General features: G+C 40.8%; 12 protein-coding genes across 12 annotated transcripts; all 12 read right to left on the minus strand.

Moving 5' to 3' along the window:
- Positions 1-191: 191 nt before the first annotated feature.
- Positions 192-713, minus strand: LSM04_009042 (uncharacterized protein; the record flags this gene model as incomplete). The annotated part of the gene is made up of 1 exon (XM_067334506.1): positions 192-713. The coding sequence occupies one exon, from the start codon at positions 711-713 to the stop codon at positions 192-194; it is 522 nt and encodes a 173-aa protein (XP_067186688.1).
- Positions 714-1,061: 348 nt separating this feature from the next.
- On the minus strand, positions 1,062-1,652 carry LSM04_006099 (Major facilitator superfamily associated domain; the record flags this gene model as incomplete). Its single annotated transcript, XM_067334517.1, has 1 exon — positions 1,062-1,652. One exon carries the CDS (start codon positions 1,650-1,652, stop codon positions 1,062-1,064), a length of 591 nt encoding a protein of 196 aa, XP_067186627.1.
- Positions 1,653-1,734: 82 nt separating this feature from the next.
- Positions 1,735-2,261, minus strand: LSM04_006295 (uncharacterized protein; the record flags this gene model as incomplete). The annotated part of the gene is made up of 2 exons (XM_067334528.1): positions 1,735-2,021; positions 2,108-2,261. 2 exons carry the CDS (start codon positions 2,259-2,261, stop codon positions 1,735-1,737), a joined length of 441 nt encoding a protein of 146 aa, XP_067186634.1.
- Positions 2,262-2,699: 438 nt separating this feature from the next.
- On the minus strand, positions 2,700-3,200 carry LSM04_004996 (Thioredoxin domain; the record flags this gene model as incomplete). Its single annotated transcript, XM_067334539.1, has 1 exon — positions 2,700-3,200. The coding sequence occupies one exon, from the start codon at positions 3,198-3,200 to the stop codon at positions 2,700-2,702; it is 501 nt and encodes a 166-aa protein (XP_067186611.1).
- Positions 3,201-3,554: 354 nt separating this feature from the next.
- On the minus strand, positions 3,555-4,505 carry LSM04_005419 (uncharacterized protein; the record flags this gene model as incomplete). The annotated part of the gene is made up of 1 exon (XM_067334550.1): positions 3,555-4,505. One exon carries the CDS (start codon positions 4,503-4,505, stop codon positions 3,555-3,557), a length of 951 nt encoding a protein of 316 aa, XP_067186618.1.
- Positions 4,506-5,216: 711 nt separating this feature from the next.
- Positions 5,217-7,199, minus strand: LSM04_003123 (uncharacterized protein; the record flags this gene model as incomplete). Its single annotated transcript, XM_067334561.1, has 1 exon — positions 5,217-7,199. One exon carries the CDS (start codon positions 7,197-7,199, stop codon positions 5,217-5,219), a length of 1,983 nt encoding a protein of 660 aa, XP_067186580.1.
- A 743-nt stretch (positions 7,200-7,942) lies between these two features.
- Positions 7,943-8,872, minus strand: LSM04_001006 (uncharacterized protein; the record flags this gene model as incomplete). Its single annotated transcript, XM_067334572.1, has 1 exon — positions 7,943-8,872. One exon carries the CDS (start codon positions 8,870-8,872, stop codon positions 7,943-7,945), a length of 930 nt encoding a protein of 309 aa, XP_067186538.1.
- Positions 8,873-9,314: 442 nt separating this feature from the next.
- Positions 9,315-9,998, minus strand: LSM04_001644 (uncharacterized protein; the record flags this gene model as incomplete). The annotated part of the gene is made up of 1 exon (XM_067334585.1): positions 9,315-9,998. One exon carries the CDS (start codon positions 9,996-9,998, stop codon positions 9,315-9,317), a length of 684 nt encoding a protein of 227 aa, XP_067186549.1.
- A 270-nt stretch (positions 9,999-10,268) lies between these two features.
- LSM04_008304 (WD40 repeat) lies at positions 10,269-12,809 on the minus strand (the record flags this gene model as incomplete). Its single annotated transcript, XM_067334597.1, has 1 exon — positions 10,269-12,809. The coding sequence occupies one exon, from the start codon at positions 12,807-12,809 to the stop codon at positions 10,269-10,271; it is 2,541 nt and encodes an 846-aa protein (XP_067186670.1).
- A 369-nt stretch (positions 12,810-13,178) lies between these two features.
- LSM04_007432 (WD40 repeat) lies at positions 13,179-15,155 on the minus strand (the record flags this gene model as incomplete). The annotated part of the gene is made up of 1 exon (XM_067334610.1): positions 13,179-15,155. The coding sequence occupies one exon, from the start codon at positions 15,153-15,155 to the stop codon at positions 13,179-13,181; it is 1,977 nt and encodes a 658-aa protein (XP_067186659.1).
- Positions 15,156-15,660: 505 nt separating this feature from the next.
- Positions 15,661-16,890, minus strand: LSM04_003777 (uncharacterized protein; the record flags this gene model as incomplete). The annotated part of the gene is made up of 1 exon (XM_067334621.1): positions 15,661-16,890. The coding sequence occupies one exon, from the start codon at positions 16,888-16,890 to the stop codon at positions 15,661-15,663; it is 1,230 nt and encodes a 409-aa protein (XP_067186590.1).
- An 859-nt stretch (positions 16,891-17,749) lies between these two features.
- On the minus strand, positions 17,750-18,781 carry LSM04_007885 (uncharacterized protein; the record flags this gene model as incomplete). Its single annotated transcript, XM_067334632.1, has 1 exon — positions 17,750-18,781. One exon carries the CDS (start codon positions 18,779-18,781, stop codon positions 17,750-17,752), a length of 1,032 nt encoding a protein of 343 aa, XP_067186662.1.
- Between the last annotated feature and the right edge of the window lie 328 nt (positions 18,782-19,109).

The following is a 19,109-nucleotide window of genomic DNA, read 5'->3' on the forward strand; positions in this document are numbered from 1 at the left end:
AAAAAGAAAACAATCAAATAGTATTCCAAAAATATAAACATATTCGTTATTATTATTATTATTATTATTATTATTATTACTTTCTTGCTATCATACTTCCACCATTACACGTAGACAAATTATATAAACCCCCTCCAAAAAAGAGATGTGTGTACACATATACTCTTTTCAACCTTGACTAATTAACCGCACTAATTTCCTCCAGTACCTTCTCTGGTTTCAATAATACGAACAATTTGTTCAGGATTCATACCACGTCGTAGAAGTTCCCGCACTATTCCCAGAGAACGCTGAACAGGTTCTACCGCCGTAGGTTGAAAACGTTGTAATGGTGAGCCTACCAAATATGCAATAGAAGCCAAACATTCTAATTTACTCTGCTCATTTGAAATTATCAATGGTAGATTTTCCTTTGTATTATGCTGTTCTTGCTGTTGCAGGATTTTTCTTCTATGATTTTCCCCATCTCTTGTTGTGCTTCCTTGTCCTTCCGAGATAAATGGGGATAAATGGGGAGGATGAGAATTAACGGAAGAAACAACGACTGAGCCGCCTACAATCCCCGTGTTATTTATATTTCTCTCTTCTCTGCCTTCTCTCAACAGTGCAGATGTGTGGGGTGTAGAGTGTTCATCATTTGTTGATATTGGACCAAGAAGATAGGCCTCATCTGCGGCCCACGATGAGACTGCTGTTGTGAGCCGTGAATTCATCTCCTTTTTAACAAAGAAAAAATAATATCAAAGAAAAAAAAAGAGGAGATAAGCGGAGAGGTCAAATAGAAAATAAAATTCAGCAAAAGAAATTGTATTAAAAAAAAAACGATGGAAAATCTTTTTGCAATTTTAATTACCCAAGTTTTTATGTTTTTTTCTTCGTGAAAAGCATTTCTTCCTTATCCCTCGTTATTTACGCTATAAAAGAAAAAATAAAGAAACCAAATCATCAGCATCATTAGCAACATCTTCAATACCCCAGATAATAATAAAAAAAAGCGAAAAACAAAACAAAACAAAAACAAAAACAAAAAAAAAAAAAAACGAAAAAAAAAACAAGGAATTCTAGAGAGCAATCGGGAGGGTTTCCTCTGGTACTTCACATCGAGGACATTCCACATTCATCTCTGCTGTTGTTATAACGATATCTTTAGCCACCGCTTCCCTTCGTTTCAAAATACGATCAATTAACTGAAACAGTACAAGACCGCACAACATTCCAATGGAAGCTGTACGAAATAACATTCCCGGACTCAACATTTGGTATAAATTACCTGCGATGATATTTCCTATAATTGGTCCAATACCAGAAACAAACATATATTGAAATCCTGTAGCAGAACTGGCAAGGTGTTGAGGGAAAGTATCATTTACAATATGAACTCCCGGTAACCACATAAGGGCAAAAGTTACACCATGAAGTGGTTCCAGAAATAATACCATCCAAGGATTTTGAAGGAATGAGTATCCGAGTACTCGTCCAGCCCAAATAAAAATTGAAATAGAAAGCATTTGACGATCTGTAAACCACTGAATAAGTTTTTTTGAACATTTTAAAATAGGAATCTCTGTGCTTACGGTCATAGTGAGTGAAAGACCCATTAAAAATTTAGATCCACCAAGAGTTTCAAGAAAAATAAAAAGGAATTTATTCATACAGGCATATCACATTCCCATAAGACATGAGGCAAATAGAAATAGAAGAAGCCGATGATGACCAAGAACAAATTGAAAAACCTCATGAAACCGCATTGGTCAACTGTGTTTCTTTTGGTAACATTGAAAGAACACGTCGATCAAAGAGAGGATTTAGCGGTGCCTGAAAAGCCACAAGTCCAATAAAGGACGTAAGGAGAATAGGATAGTTCGTGGTAGATAAAAAGAGAGCACAAGAAACTGTAGTACCAATAGCACACACAGCAAGAAAAGATCGTAAACAATTAAAACGATCCACAAGATATGTTATAACAGGAAGTAGAAATACACTAAAAAAAGGAATAGAGGCTACCAGAGTTCCAATATGTTCTAAACTTAATCCTACCGCAGTGAAGATAACACCAAGATAGGCGAAAATAGCACCACCACCGAAAAAAAAAAAAAAACAAAATAACCGATTTTGGCAGCTCGCAGTTCTGCTTTAGTTGGAATTAAAGGAGTATTTATACTTTTAATTTCGCCTTTAGTATTATCCTTAAATCCACCTAACTGCGCATTCTCTGTTGAGAGGGTTTTGGTGTTTAACGTATCCCCTTTATCCATTTCCATTGTTTTACTAGTTTCTTTTTTTTGTAAAAACAGAAGTATATATGTTTTCTCCTTCCCCCCAAAAGAATAAAAAAAAAAAAGATAGATAGATAGATAGATCAAAGGATGTAAAAGTTCCAATAAGAATAAAAATGAGCTTAGCCGTTCCCTTACAACACTGTATATGATTTATAATTATGTAATGACATTTTACAAAAACTTTCTCTTTAATAAGAGAGATGTATGATGAGAAAATCAAAAGAAAACAGATCATCCAAAATCACATTCCTACTCTCATCATAATATACGCATTGTATTGTCGTACGTATGTATCTATGTATGTGAGGTATACACAACTGTGCAAACACAGATAGAATCCAAAAAAAAAAGCTTCAAAGCCATTTTTTTCTTTCTTTTTTTTTTCACAATTTATATTATTTCTCTTCTCTTCTCTTTTTTTCAGCTTGAACTCAACTTCTTCTCTCGTGCAATTAACTCCTTCATCAAATCCTCTGTATTCGTGGCTCGAATCTCCTTCCCTACTTGCTTCAATCCACCAAAGGTTTGAATCGTGGGAGTACCGCTAACTAATTGATACTCCACCAGTGTTCGTGAGGAGAGATCTTTCGTGTCTACGCTATACCACACAATACGGCGCTTCTCCGCCTTACACAACTCTGATGCCTCCTTGTACATTTCCGCAAATGACAAACAAGGAATACAGGCATGTTTCCAGAACTTTACCACCATCAGATCATTTTTATGTTCCTGTAGTTTTTGCAGGAATTCATCCTCGCTTTTAATGGCTGGAAGTTTGTTGGCTTCGAGAAATCCGCCTTCTTCAAACTCGCGAATCCATTTGGGGAAATTCTCCTGCATGAAACGTTCATAATCACTACCGCTGAGATTCTCTGGTAATTTGCGATCACCAAAGATACGACGAACAATACTGAGAGACATCCTTGAGAAGGACTAAGTGACAACGAGATAATAATAATAATAATAATAATAATAATAATAATAATAATAATAATAATAATAATAATAATAATAATAATAATAATATAATTTAAATCGATAGACATAAGTAGAGAAAAAAAACAAAGAAATACAAAATAAAAAGTAATAACAACCTTTAAATGTTTCTTATCTACCCCTCTGTGTGGGATATCGCATAAATGTCGATATTTGCAACAACAACAACAACAACAACGAGAACAACGACAACAACGACAATAATAATAATAATAATAATAATAATAATAATAATAATAATAATAATAATATGTTCATTTCCGCCTTAATTCACCTTAACTATTCTTCTTCTTTAACGGTTAGTCCCTTTGGCCAGTGTCCATAATACCGTAAATGTCTTATCTTCCACCACAACTCACTATGAAAGTGTGGATCTGTAAAGTCTGTCTCACGTAATTCCGCCCGTGTACTTGAGAGTCGTGATTGTCCAGGCGACATCATTGTTACAGTTAAATCTAATCCTTCATGTTCAGGATGGCGATCAGAGAAACGCTTTAGCCGCAGCCATGGATCTTGTATCTCAAAATCTTCATCGGTTTTACCGTATACATTGATATCCCAAAAGGGTTTGTTGTTTTTAATGCTATGAAACCCACGTACCATTAACCAGAGTAAGACTAATAAGGGTACTCCATACAATCCCATAACGTGATTAAAAAACTTATCTGGACTTTCTTTCCAGTGTGAGAAGAGACGTCTATGCCATTGACGACGATCTTTACGTGTTAACTTCTTTGTGGCTTCCATACGATTCATATAATAAACGGCATCATGAAAGCTTGGTGGATCAGTTCCTGCAGTAGGCATGACTTCAGAAGGAATAATAATACCACCATACTCATCGATTTCATTTAACGAGTATGTTTCAAAATTTGTAACATTCTTTAAATGATCTAATCCTGCTGCTCGCCAACGGATAACTTCTCCTCCCTCAAGTACGCGTTGAAGGTAAAACTTATTATCACGCGTGCGAATAAGTGAGAGGTCTGTCTCTGTATTATTACGTACAGGCCGCCCATAACTATCGAGATAAATAAGTGTAGTAACAACAGGTCTAGGTGCTATTACAGTACGAATACCACGGCTTTGTGAAGATATAACCCTATTAATCATAATAGAGGTCCCACTACTGCCACGATTATTACTATTAATGGATGCAATAGTAATAATATTAGTAGTCATTCGCGATAATCGCAGGGTAAAAGAATTTGCGCTAAAAAAAGTAGTCATTATCACTTTTTATCCAAATTACAGGAAAAATTGTTCCAGTAATTCTTTCTGCAGAATAAAGGAAAATCATATAAAGAAGAAAAATAAGAAGAGACATAAAGGATAATATTCAAAATATGAAGCAATATACATACGTTACAAATTCACACGCTCTAACCCACATCTCATCCCACAACCGGAAAAAAATTAATAGGATTATAGAAAGAAGGAAGAAAAGAAAAAAGGGACAGCAAATCTGAGCTCACCCTTATTGATACAATATGAATACAGTACACGAATAAAAGTACGATCTAATATAAGTGTCTTTCTCAGAGAGAGAGAGAGAGAGAGAGAAAAAAAAAAAGACAAATATATATATATATATATATATATATATATATATATATATATATAGGTGAATAAAAAGCAATCAAGCTTGAATAAAGCATATTTTCTGAGTACATGCGAAAAACGAAAAAACACACACAAAAAAACGGAAATGACAAAAGGTACACATTACGAACTCGTCTCAGGCCCGCTTGTTCTACGGTTGATAATATCAACCAACCTAAAACAGATATTTTTTTTGATCTGTACAAAAAAAAAAAAGTGTGGTACAAAAGTAAAAAAAAAAAGAACAACCCAAAGACAAAAAAAAAAACAAAACTAAAAAAATACCACTCAATTGAAGTATTCCATCAAAATCGTTTTTTTTTCCCTTTGCTGTTAATGTCATCCAATCACTTCTGCCGCCTTTGAACGTACAAGCGGTGTGGGTGGGCCTCTCGTTCTTGGCACCACAGGCTGAACAGGAGGACGTGGTCCACACAGCACACGAGAGAGTGCCCGCCGCGATGGTGACTGCGGTGGCGGTAAAGGCCGTCCTCTTATCTTTCGTGGTTGTTGTACAAACTCTATTGATTGTTTTTTATGCACTTCCACGTGGGTCGGTGGTTCTGATTGTTTTATTTCTTCCCTCTTTTCAGTGCTTTTCATGATGCTATTTTTTGGATAATCTTTGATAACCTCTACCGTAGTTTTTACTTTACACATGGATGCTTCTCTTGATTGTTCTTCTATAACAGGGACTACAATCCATTTTTTCTCCCATTCCATCTCTTTTACATTTGGTGATGGTGATGGTGATGGTGGAGAAGGGGCTGTGAGAGGTTTCCATGGATGTAATGTGGATTGATTGTGTGCATTGTAGCGTTCATTTACTTTAGCATCATAACGTGCACGATAAGCCTCTGTTTCTTTCTGTGTTGTTGTTGTTCGGGGAATATTTGCAAAAGCCTCTGCAAGCACTGCAAGCGATGGGGATTCTGGTGCATCATGGGATGCGGCGGAATGAAATGATTCTCCAACACTCCATTCAAAGCAATCCTCATCTTGTTTTGCAAGTTTTTGACGTAACTTTGTAATATCGATAGGTATACCTTTTCCAGTGGCAACTCTTTTTTCAATATTTGAAATTGAAATAACATTACCAGACATTTTACGTAGTCTTGATCGTGGAGGAGGTGAGGAACGTGCAAGAAGAGAATCTTTCATTATAAGTGGTGCATTATCACTTGTCTGCTTTGTTTCCCCGCTGGTATAACTCTCTTGAGACTTTAACCCTCCTGTATTTCGTGATTTAGCTTTTGTTGATGTTAACGATGAAAAAGCAGAAGAAGTTCTTTCCTTATTACATAAACCCTTGGTTGTCATTTTGTTCGTATTCTTTATACATCTTCCTGGACCTGCTAGCAGTGTTGAAACTCCAAGATCTTTTGATATTACTTTCACTTCTTCATTTCGATGATTACGTGCGGGGAACGATTTGGATACGGGAAACAAGGGGAGTTGAACATCAGGATTAATATCATTCCCACTGCAAACAGCTGTACATTCAACATCATTTAAACTTCCTCCACTACTCGTTCTGAAATTTGCTAATGCTGCTGGTGGTATTACTGAAATAGAACAACTTCCACTAGGACCTTGAACAGAAGACTTTGATGTATTACTGCGAGGATTTAACCGCTCCTTCTCATTTTCTAGTGGAGACAATAGTATAGATGTTGTGGTCGGCCTCTTATGATCCATACTGGAACTCTTACTTTTATCTATGGGTTTCAAAGTTTCACCTTGTGGTGGAGATGGCACTAACCAAACCAGAGGCTGTAAAGAATCTTTGCACTCTTCCAGTAATTCTTCTCCAATACGAAAGTGAAAAGCACTAGAGAAGCGTAAAAGTAATACCGAGTTAAAAACTGTCCAACTAATAGTACTGTGATCACTGGAGGGCTGCATAACATCATAATCATAACCTATATCAAACATCGGATTTATTTCTTCCTTATCTTTTTCCTTATTATTTACCTTCCCTTCTCTATCTTCTTCTTTTAATCCATCAATATCAAGAACAGTATCTGTACAATCTAAGAGCAATGCAGACGCATGTAGAGCTTCTCCCCACATTTCCTCTTTAAACTTCTCTGATTCCAATCGCTTTTGAGCATTGAGAAGTGAAATTTCATCTTCTTCAAAGAAAAATCGACGTAATACGTCAATTGTTGAGAGTGATGACATAATGGCACGATAGCCATTTTCACTTAGACGTCGTGTAGGGAAAGTCCCCTTTCGTCCAGTTCTATTACTGGGGACATATGAGTACGAATTGAAAAGAGACCACAGAAGCTCTCTAAAGCCACTGATATCGTTCTGCATAATTTATGCCGCCTTTCCTTCCGGTGGTATTTTATTGGAGGTGATAGTCTTGTAATAAAAAGTTATTTTTCACAGTTATTTGTTTACAAACCAAAACTTTTCCCGTACGACTTCCCTTCAAAAAGAAAAGGAAAGAAGACGTAATAGAATCTAATATATATATATATATATATATATATATATATATATTTACTCTACTTCACAATACGGCGCCTTAAGATACAGTCATTGGTAACGTACACACGCACACATAGAAAGAGAAAGAAAGAGAGAAAAAGAAAGAAATAAACAAACAAAAAATAAAAACCTCTCTAGCAAAAATGGAAATGTGATACGGTAAAGGAAAGAAGAAAAATAAGTACACTTACTTTTTGGTGTCGCTCAAGTTTTTTTTTTAATGTTGAAGCTTCCACCATTTTCAGCCTCTTCTTTCGTTTCTTTTTGTTTTTTTCCTCTCCCTCTTTCTCACACACACACAGACAGAAACTTATTACCTCCTTCACGATGTTAATACTGGGGCGCATCTGTGTTCTTAGATACGAGATAAAAAAAACTTTTGAGCGAGAGCTGCTGGCCGCTTTTAATCAGTGCATCACACATTGTATTGCTCTGTGACGAGAAAAAAAAAAGAGGGAAAAAGAAAAAAAAGATGCAAACAGTTTGCATCCTTTCCAGTTACCATCATCATATTCTTATTCGCCATCATGATCATATTCATTGTTGAACCATTTCTCCCTCTCTTCTCACGGTATTTGATGTGTCTGCCACCTTGCACCGCGGGACTTATTCCTTGACAACATACCACCAACATTTGCCTTTAAGAACTTCAGCGGCAGTACAGCTGCACGCATGGAGATGCCGAGTTTATCCATTTCTGACCATTGTACTGGAATAGGGTTTAGTCCAGCAGCAGCGATACTGTCCATGGACCGTTCATATCCCTTTTGCACCAGAACATCTGTTGTAAAATCAATACCGTAAAATGATAAGAAATGACATCCAGGTTCAAGATAAACAATATTCATCTCTGAATGAGGTTGTTTTTGTTGGTACTGGTCTACCGCTAGTAGACCATGTTCATCTTTCCAAGTTAGGAGAACATTATTACCGGCAAAACCAAAATAATCTCCAAGTGGTGGCGCATCACCCTCTTGTTCCAAGGTAAAGACATCAAAAGAGAATTGATCATCCTTAACTTCAAATAATTCTTTTAGTGTTGCGTGAGCCACTGCATTGGTACGAGGACCATGTCCGACAGCTATACCAGTAGGTAAACATACAATATCTCCACTATGACATCGGCAATTTTCTGTATCTTGCAAATATGAGGCAAGTGTACTGGGTCCTCCTGCTCCTCGTACATACCGCATTGACTCCATAAACTCTGTTGCTCGATGCTCCATTCCTGTTAATGGCATTCCTAAAAATGTAGCTCCAATGGAAGCCATTTGATCCGCTACTCGAAGTGCCTCCACAGAAGGTCTCTCAGACATTAAATGTACTTTGTCAACTAAAGAAGAATGCTGCAAAGTCTTGTAAAAGTCACGAAACTGATGAATGAGCATATCACGATTAATAACAATGCCATTGGGTCCTGCACTAGGAACAGATCTATAATGGGGAGACCGAACAAAAGCGTGCAACGCCTTATTCCCTGATGTACGGCGAAACATAATAAAACCAAATCCCTCTCCTGTGCAAAATATCTACTCTTTTAGACTTTTTTTTTCTTTTCCTGTTACTCTGCACTAGCGCTACAAATTTATGTATATATATGTGTGTATACGTTACCGCCAAATTTTACTCAAGTACAGTCTAACTGCTGGCAAATCCCTGCGGTGGGGAGATAGCTGGCTGGCGTGCTGACAGCGAATACGCACCGCCAACAACGAGAGGGAAAAGATGAAAACAAAAAGGAGAAAAATAGAGAAATAAAAAGAGATCAACGCAAATATATACAAAACAGAACTTTTTTTTTCTTTTTCTTTTGCTGGAGGGTTCTTATACTGCAGAGAATTCCACACAAGTTTGTGTCCCCCATATTAGCTTTCCCCACATAATCCGTCATAACAGCATGGAAGTTCAGTCCGCCACTCTCTAAAAAACAAAAAAAATCTACTCTATGGGTGGTGGTTTACCACGGTAACGCCTTGCAATATACCGGTGTACATCTAAATGTTCCCAATACACGCCACGCCATGATTCATTTCTAGTTACCTCAGCTGAAGGTGACGGTTTCCACAAGTATTGATTCGTGAAAGAATGCATAGATGGCCTCGCGTGATGCTCTCCTTTACGTCGTTCCCAACTTTTTTTCATGCTCGGAGAAGACCCTCCACGGACAGTCGGCACCACAACATGCTGTACCTGCTCATTATAATTCACTACAGATGGCACTACAGGTATATGTGTTGGTAGAACATCAACCAACGGCAGTTGAGACGTAATCCATGAAGCTGTCATCACCGCTGTGGGTGCTGTTTGGGGACTTGATCCTATAGGAATCGATCTTGATGCAGAATCTTTTGGTGAGACTACTTCAATAGCCGACAGAGGAACTGATGGAAGTGGTGGTTGATAACTGCTACTACTTAACATTTGAGAGGTTTCTGCTGGTTTCGGTACATTTGCAGGCGGCGGAGAAGGAACTGCAGCTAATGGGGGTGGAGGAGGAAGCGATGAAAGTGGTGGCTGATAACTGCTGCATGTTGTCACTTGTGAGCTTCCTGCTTGTTTCGGTACATTTGCAGGTGGAGGTGGAGGAACTGTAGCTAGTGGAGGCGGTGTTACCGATGCCATTAGCAAAGAAAAAAAAAACCCTTTATTATCACAATTCCTAATATGCTCAACCTCAGAAGCTCCTGCTTCTGTCAAACAAAGAAAAGCAAAGGAAACACTAATATTTTAATGTGCCAAAGACATGCAAAATGTTTAAATACACAGCAAAAATACATGACAGCAACAAGTGAATATGTAAGAAAAAAGAAGAAATAAAGGCATAAAACCAGGATTCTATTTGTTCTCTATGAAACCAATAATAATAAAGAAAAAATATTTTATAATGAAAGACTACAGTGTCTTCCCACCTTCTTTCTTCACTTTACGTGGTTCTATCTTGACTTCTGGAAGTCGTCTTGGCCGTAGTCTCCGTTTTTCAAGTGCAGGGGCTCGAAGACTAGGTTCAGCGCCGTAATAGCGACGCTCAATGTAGTGTCCTACATTCTTATTTGTCCACTCGACTAATCCACCCAAACCAACACTTCCCGCAGCGGCGTTGCGTGCCAGCACGTCTAAGATCACATTTCCCGTCTGCGCTGACGTCCCCGCAGAGTATGGTTGTGGCGTTCCTGCACCCACACCTGCAGTGGTTCCCGGTGGTTGAGTCCCTGCAGAGTATAGTTGTGGCGTTCCTGCACCCACACCTGCAGTGGTTCCCGGTGGTTGAGTCCCTGCAGAGTATAGTTGTGGCGTTCCTGCACCCACACCTGCAGTGGTTCCCGGTGGTTGAGTCCCTGCAGAGTATGGTTGTGGCGTTCCTGCACCCACACCTGCAGTGGTTCCCAGTGGTTGAGTCCCTGCAGAGTATAGTTGTGGCGTTCCTGCACCCACACCTGCAGTGGTTCCCAGTGGTTGAGTCCCTGCAGAGTATGGTTGTGGCGTTCCTGCACCCACACCTGCAGTGGTTCCCAGTGGTTGAGTCCCCGCAGAGTATAGTTGTGGCGTTCCTGCACCCACACCTGCAGTGGTTCCCGGTGGTTGAGTCCCTGCAGAGTATGGTTGTGGCGTTCCTGCACCCACACCTGCAGTGGTTCCCAGTGGTTGAGTCCCTGCAGAGTATGGTTGTGGCGTTCCTGCACCCACACCTGCAGTGGTTCCCAGTGGTTGAGTCCCTGCAGAGTATGGTTGTGGCGTTCCTGCACCCACACCTGCAGTGGTTCCCAGTGGTTGAGTCCCTGCAGAGTATGGTTGTGGCGTTCCTGCACCCACACCTGCAGTGGTTCCCAGTGGTTGAGTCCCTGCAGAGTATAGTTGTGGCGTTCCTGCACCCACACCTGCAGTGGTTCCCAGTGGTTGAGTCCCCGCAGAGTATGGTTGTGGCGTTCCTGCACCCACACCTGCAGTGGTTCCCAGTGGTTGAGTCCCTGCAGAGTATAGTTGTGGCGTTCCTGCACCCACACCTGATTGCGGTGCCAAACCGCTTATAAAGCTTGTACCCCCTACAGCTTGGGATGGTAACGGGATGTTTGGCTCAGCACCAGAAGCCAGGTTTGTCGTACTTCCCTGTATTTCAAGTAGCGCAGAGGGATCTAAAGTCTTTAATTCAGCCTGGGCAACACGAAGAAGTTCTACCAAAGTGTTTGTCTCCCTCTCTCGTCTCTGTAAGAGTTCTTTTGACTTTTGAAGCTCATTTTCTACCATTACTTGTCGTTCTTTCGCAACTCGATTTTCTTCCTTCAGTTTGGCTTCCCGACGCTGCATGTGCTCTGGAGTAAGAGAAGCGTTAGAGAAACTGACCAAATCCAACAAACGTGAGTTTTGATCCTCTGCCATAGTGAGTTTTTCACGTAGTATATCGCTCTGCTTTACTACACTTTCACGAAATTCACGATATGGTGTAGAGCCAGTACGATACCAAAAATCCTCAGCAAACGTTTCCTGATCTCCTGTCATAGAGACATACTCATCTTGATACCAGCAACGAACGATACCATCGGTACCACAAGACCAGATGCAGAATCGTTGGAGTTCAGATGGCCCAACAAGAGCCGTAATACGAGTACCACGCTGTCCTTCTACTTGCTGCACCAATCTTCCATCATCTGCGTCAAATACGGCAATAACACCATCCGCCCCACCGGAGTAAACACGTGATCCGATCTTTCGCAGTGAGGCCACACGACCGCCGTGTGCCTGCAGGACCCGCAACGCTTCGCACGTGCCCAACTTCCACGCAATGACACGCCCATCATCATCGCCAGACCACATCGTCACGCCAACGCGGCAGAGAGCCGACACACCAGCGCGGCCGTGGAAGTGGCCCGTCAACTGCTGCTCACCACTTCCCACATCCCACACACGCACCGTGCAGTCATCAGACCCACTCACAACCGCACTCCCCTCCGCGTATAGGCACCGGACATAGTTGGTATGACCATGAAGCATGCGCACGAGGCGTCCATCCTCTGCATACCACTGTGCAACCTTGAAGTCACTACTGCCTGAGTACACATAGCCCCCAAACTCAGCTAGACAGTAAACACCACCAGCGTGTTTCGCCAGTCGTTGTACCAGACGAAAGGATTGGGCGTCATATACTTCAATGCTTCCGTTAGATAGACCCATCCACACTTGTAAACCCTTATTTTGTGTCATCACGCTCAATATAGACCAAATACTGGAGTCACCTTTTTCATTGGATAGAGTGATATCCCATCCATGTACAGGTTCTGCGGTACGTGCATTGCGCACCTCTGCGCCATTTGGGAGGGCTATCCAAACATGATGACCGCATGCAACCATCTTTTGTGGTGCTGATACGGTTTCAAAAACCTTATCAATTTCACCAAGAGTTTGACCACATCTTGAATATTCTTGTGATTTTTTAAGCATTATTACGGCTTCACTCGAAATATCCACGACCTGCCGTGCTATGTACCTAGAATATAGTGATTCGGAAATAAAATATAGAAAAATAAGACAATGACGAATGACAAAGCATTAAAAACTCCACAGTTCCATCACCAATCAATATTTTGCACATACATATCTATCTCCGAAAACCAAATACAACAACTAAAAAAAAAAGCATTCTATATGACACTCCTCCTGAAATTAAGAGGTACAACCCTTTGGGTTATTCTCATCACTTTTTCTTCGGAAGAAGAATCTCCACTGGGACATCAAAAGTCGAGTGTGACTTCCCAAAACCAGCAAAACGCTACTTGATGCTAGTGGACGATTTCCCACCTGGCGCCTTCGCTACTGTTGTGCAGGTGGTGGTGGAACGCTTGCTGTTGGTGGCTGTGGTACTGTTGATGCAGGTGGTGGTGGAACGCTTGCTGTTGGTGGCTGTGGTACTGTTGATGCAGGTGGTGGTGGAACACTTGCTGTTGGTGGCTGTGGTACTGTTGATGCAGGTGGTGGTGGAACACTTGCTGTTGGTGGCTGTGGTACTGTTGATGCAGGTGGTGGCGGGACACTTGCTGTTGGTGGCTGTGGTACTGTTGATGCAGGTGGTGGTGGAACACTTGCTGTTGGTGGCTGTGGTACTGTTGATGCAGGTGGTGGTGGGACACTTGCTGTTGGTGGCTGTGGTACTGTTGATGCAGGTGGTGGTGGAACACTTGCTGTTGGTGGCTGTGGTACTGTTGATGCAGGTGGTGGTGGAACACTTGCTGTTGGTGGCTGTGGTACTGTTGATGCAGGTGGTGGTGGAACACTTGCTGTTGGTGGCTGTGGTACTGTTGATGCAGGTGGTGGTGGAACACTTGCTGTTGGTGGCTGTGGTGGTACTATCGATGCTGGAAGGACGTGCATCGATGTGCTGATATCATTAGCAATAACAGGAGCCACACCACCTGAGGTAACTGTTTGTTGTTGTTGTGTTGGTAGAGCAGGGTTTGATTCCACGTTACTACTCCCTGTCGTTTGACTCCCTACACCTCCCATGCGAATTCTCTGGACCGCCTCTAAAGTCTTTTGAAGTGCTGTCCGCACTGCTGTTATATTTTGCTCCTGCTTCTGTATTTCTAACTGTATACGAAAACGTTCATCCTGAAGTTCCCGTGTTGCCTTCTCTGTTTTACGCTTTTGCTCTTGCAACACCCAACAATTAAGAAGAGTTGAGTTTTTCATTTCTTCACTCATATTTAACATATTTCTTACAGCCCTATCTCCCCCTTGAGTAAGTGTCACTAATTCCGCTAACTCACGCTGTTGTTTTAACAATTTTTCATTGGCCTCATGATGTGATTGAACAGTGGCAAAATACCAGCGCATGTCATTAAAACGCTCACGATCTTGTGTCATTGGACGAAATTCATCATGATGCCAACAACGAACCGAATTATCTGACGCGCCAGTCCAAACACTATATCGACTACACTCCCATGCACACTGCACAGTGGCGATTCGACCACCACAGTGATCTTTTATTTGTTGCACCAATCTTCCATCCTCTGCGTCAAATACGGCAATAACACCATCCGCCCCACCGGAGTAAACCCGTGATCCGATCTTTCGCAGTGAGGCCACACGACCGCCGTGTGCCTGCAGGACCCGCAACGCTTCGCACGTGCCCAACTTCCACGCAATGACACGCCCATCATCATCGCCAGACCACATCGTCACGCCAACGCGGCAGAGAGCCGACACACCAGCGCGGCCGTGGAAGTGGCCCGTCAACTGCTGCTCACCACTTCCCACATCCCACACACGCACCGTGCAGTCATCAGACCCACTCACAACCGCACTCCCCTCCGCGTATAGGCACCGGACATAGTTGGTATGACCATGAAGCATGCGCACGAGGCGTCCATCCTCTGCATACCACTGTGCAACCTTGAAGTCACTACTGCCTGAGTACACATAGCCCCCAAACTCAGCTAGACAGTAAACACCACCAGCGTGTTTCGCCAGTCGTTGTACCAGACGAAAGGATTGGGCGTCATATACTTCAATGCTTCCGTTAGATAGACCCATCCACACTTGTAAACCCTTATTTTGTGTCATCACGCTCAATATAGACCAAATTCGAGTAACACATGTTGGACGTGGGGCACTTGCAAAACGATGTACAAGTTCTGCTGTGTAAATATCACGAATCTCTACACCACCATCGGATGTGGCAAGCCAGACACGTTCTGGGGTTATAGTTAATGCAACAACAGGTGATGATACAGGAAACACCTTTCCCTGAGGTTTGAGATTTTCTGTTGGGTCTACGTTAAATAACATTGATTTTAATTCCTTACTTACCTGTTAAAAAATGAGATAAGTGATGAATTATATCAATGTATTTCTCCCTTCTATTCTTAACCTTTTCTATTGTATATTCTCGCTAATGTGCTCTATAGTGTACTTTTTTTTCTTTCAGTATAACTTCTTTGCAGACTGAAAAGCCTGAAATATTATTTCTATCTAGAAAAAAAAAAGAATAAATGTAAAAAAGGGAAATGTTTACCAATAGAAGAGAGAGAGAGAGAGAGAAAGCAGAGAATACAAAACAGCAAGCAGATGATTAAAAAAAAAGAATAAAAACCCATAAGAATCAATAGTTTACAATCTAGTAAGGATAACCTCAGAACCACCCTTAAACCAATAGAACCCAACTATAGGTGATCTATGGTATGCTTTGTTCTTGTTCTTCTTTTTTCTTCTGGTACTGTTCTCATTTCATCACTGTTTTTTTTTTCCTTTTTCATTTAAATACTAATCCATCCCTTCCCCACGTACTTTCGACTTACACACGTCGAAGCTGCTGCGGGTTCATCCCATTTCCGTGTGCAGCTCGACCCTCTAACGTGGCTGCTGTGTACTCATCATCCCACCGTGGATCATCACAAGTACCACGGTCCTTTCGTACAACGACCAAGATACGTACAGGATCCACCACTATGAGTCCCACACGTCCACGTCTACACAATTCTGGGGCAATGAAGTACCGTGTAGTTTTAAGACCTGCCAGATTCCCTAAACTACGGGGATTACTGTAAAGAACAAAATCATCAAGGACACCACGCATATGCAAAACAGAGAGTAATAGTTGTTCCGCCTCATATCGACATATGCTAAGCAACATTCCCCCGAAATAGCGAAGCATCTGATGATGGGAGGTGCGAGTTTCACTAGGTGAATAACGGGGAGGAGGACGTTGTTTCGCACGACGTAAGGTTTGAAGAAGGGCAAAAAGAAATAATTCATCTTCTTCTTGTGTACAATCCTGTACACCCATAAGAGCACCGGTAAAATCACCGTGATTAATATTATCACACAATGTAAGATATTCGCTTGGGGTATAAATGGCAGCAGTACCTGTACTACCACTTCTTCTGCCACTAGAATCTACAGAAGGAACCATATTAGAGGTATCAGTATCAGATGTTAATAATAAAGGACGTAAAACTTTGATATGTGAAAGTGGTGTTACTTCTTCATCTCCCCATCCATAATTATTCTTTTCCACCTCTTCCTCAAGGGTAATAAGAGATGAGAAAATACCTTCAGAACCACAAGCTCTTTCATATTCACGAAATTGCCAATCTCTTCGTGCATCCATAGCATATAATCTTCGTTCAATTTTCATTCGTTCGTACATACCGCATGAGGGTGGAATAAGAAATTCCGTACAAAGAAGTCTTCCATCACCTCGTAAATCTCGCATATCCTGATGAAAATGCTCAAGTTGAGCACGCCATATATTATCTCTTCTATGTAAGAGATGCCAGAGAGTACGACAGGTGCTACTCACCAATTGAACATCACGAAAATTAAGATAGGTAGTAATTATATCCCAAGTATCACCTGGAAGACCTCGAAGCATAACAGAACTGCAAATTCCATGCAATTGACTTTGTGTATGCTCATCAACTTCTTCTATATCTGGTAATGTAGTAATACCATATACCACTTCATTATTGTCACTGCTGCGCCTCTCCGCCTGAGAACCACGTGCTTTTTCTGCCCACGACATTTTGCCAACACGTATTGTATGAAAGTTTTTCTTTCTTTAATTCGACAGATCCAAATATTCTTCACACCAAATAATAATAGACAGAAAGTAAAAATATATATCTTTCTTTCTTTTTGCAGCAAATTACTTACTCGTTTTCAAGAGTAATAAATAAGACTTCCCTCTATAGCTGTTAACACTCTTTCTTCTGTTGTTCCTTTCAACCTACGCCTATCAATGTAGTTTCTTCTTGACCCACAGCGAAGAAAGTGACTCACTCACTTTTTACACTGTCTGGGCTGATGTATTTACCATAAGAAGGAAAGAAGAGAAAAAAAAAGAGAAAAAAATATAATTGGGAGTGATTGATAGAAACAACTAGACCAAATTGAGAAGCAATGCTCATGATTACCTCCTCCTTCTCCTAACTTATATACAATAAATACCTAAATGAACTAATGGATAGATGAACACCGAGAAACACACACACACACATACAGGGAAATCCACAAATTCTCTTTCTTTGCAGTGTCCTTCTTCCGTAACGGCATAGAGATTCCATCCTGAATATCAAAAGTGTTAGACGCAACACCCGTGTGCCTGAGTGATCTTCAGTATAATGAACTGGTCCCCCTACCCCATGTTTAAATTTCACTTTTGATTTTTTTTTCTTTGTTTTTCTTCGGTACTCGCATTTCCAGTTTTAGTACCGGCAATTCCAAAACTCAACCCCACAAACATGGTTATTACCCTGTAAGCTAAGGTTCAGGAAAAAGAGAAAAAACAACAACATTAATACTAAGAATAATACCAACCACACCAAAAACAGGATATTTTATGTCTCGTTTCCTCTTTTTTTTTTCTTCTTACAAGTTACTCTTTAGATACGATTAAATCCTGGAATACCTGTTGGTGAATCCCGCGGTGCCAACTGTCGGCGTTTCAACACCGCTGTTGGGCGATATCGGTTCGCAATATGATGCCACTTATACCAAAGTTGTCTGTACACACGTGGACGGAAGACACTGTTCATTTCAGTGGTATGAAGACCAGCGGAGTATGGAATTGGCATAGAACGTTCTGCTGTAATATTTTGCAGGGATTCCTCTTCCAAAAATCTGTGTAACTCTGCGGGTAATAGTTTCTGATCTCCACGTAGGTTTAATGCCGCACGTATTTTTTCTTTTTTTCCCTTTTTATCCCTATCATCATTGTTAACGGAGACCCATTTCTTTTCCTTTTTCATCTCTTCCACTTCACTTTCATAGGGTCGTCCCTTATAGACATCAACTTCCCATTTATCTTCATATCCCTGCACTCCATGCCCTGCCGCTAAACGGATGAGATTACTCGCTTCACGAGGTCGCATATTTCGAATAAGACAATCATGATAAAACTTTACCATTGTTGGATGCATTCGACGATCTTCACGTAGAATTTTTTCGAGCAACTTGCTCGCCTGTTCCCATCTATTAAAACCTGGAATGACCATGGTAATAACTGCAGAATTGTGCATAGTATCAGTAGAATCAAAACCATTTACTTCACACGCCTCAAGAGCTTCCAATGCCACACGCCAATGTTGTATCTTTTCTAAACGGTGATTAATTTTAAAATCATAATTATATCCATGATCAGCGTTTGCCATACCATTTACAATATAATAATAAGTTGCTCCATTAGGCTGTACACGATCATCCTGCATTGCCCGCATCACCCGCACAATCTCTAACGCTCTTCCCCACATAGATTGTGAAAAGAGAACTGTGTTATAATGCTCTTGTGTGAGACGATATCCAACCATACGACCTTTTGAAGCAAATAACATTGTTTTTTGCCAAGAAGTTGTTCTCGACATGCGACGGAGAACACGAAGAAACTCCGTGGGGTCACGGCGTACGGGATCAGTCATGATAAAGAATGTCTGAGACTACCTCTTTTTTTCTTTTAAATTTTTATTTTTCTATATTACAGTCACTCAAAGGCAGTAAATGGGGGAAAAATAAAAATAAAATAAAATAATTCAAATGTTGGGATATCAAAAGAAGTTGTGAGAGAGAAAGCGAGAGAGATGAAGCCATGAAGTGAACAGAGAAATAGATAGATAAAAATGCATTAAATCGGTGTACACAAAACAAAGAAAACAATAGGGATTTCACACAGAGGAGACCTATTTATGCGTTTCTCGCAATTTTCAGTCTCCTAACTCTTTTTCTTTTCCTTGTTTTTTTTTTCAAAAA

This window comes from Trypanosoma melophagium, assembly GCF_022059095.1.
Source record: "Trypanosoma melophagium isolate St. Kilda chromosome Unknown ctg7segment0, whole genome shotgun sequence".
Lineage (NCBI taxonomy): Eukaryota > Euglenozoa > Kinetoplastea > Trypanosomatida > Trypanosomatidae > Trypanosoma > Trypanosoma melophagium.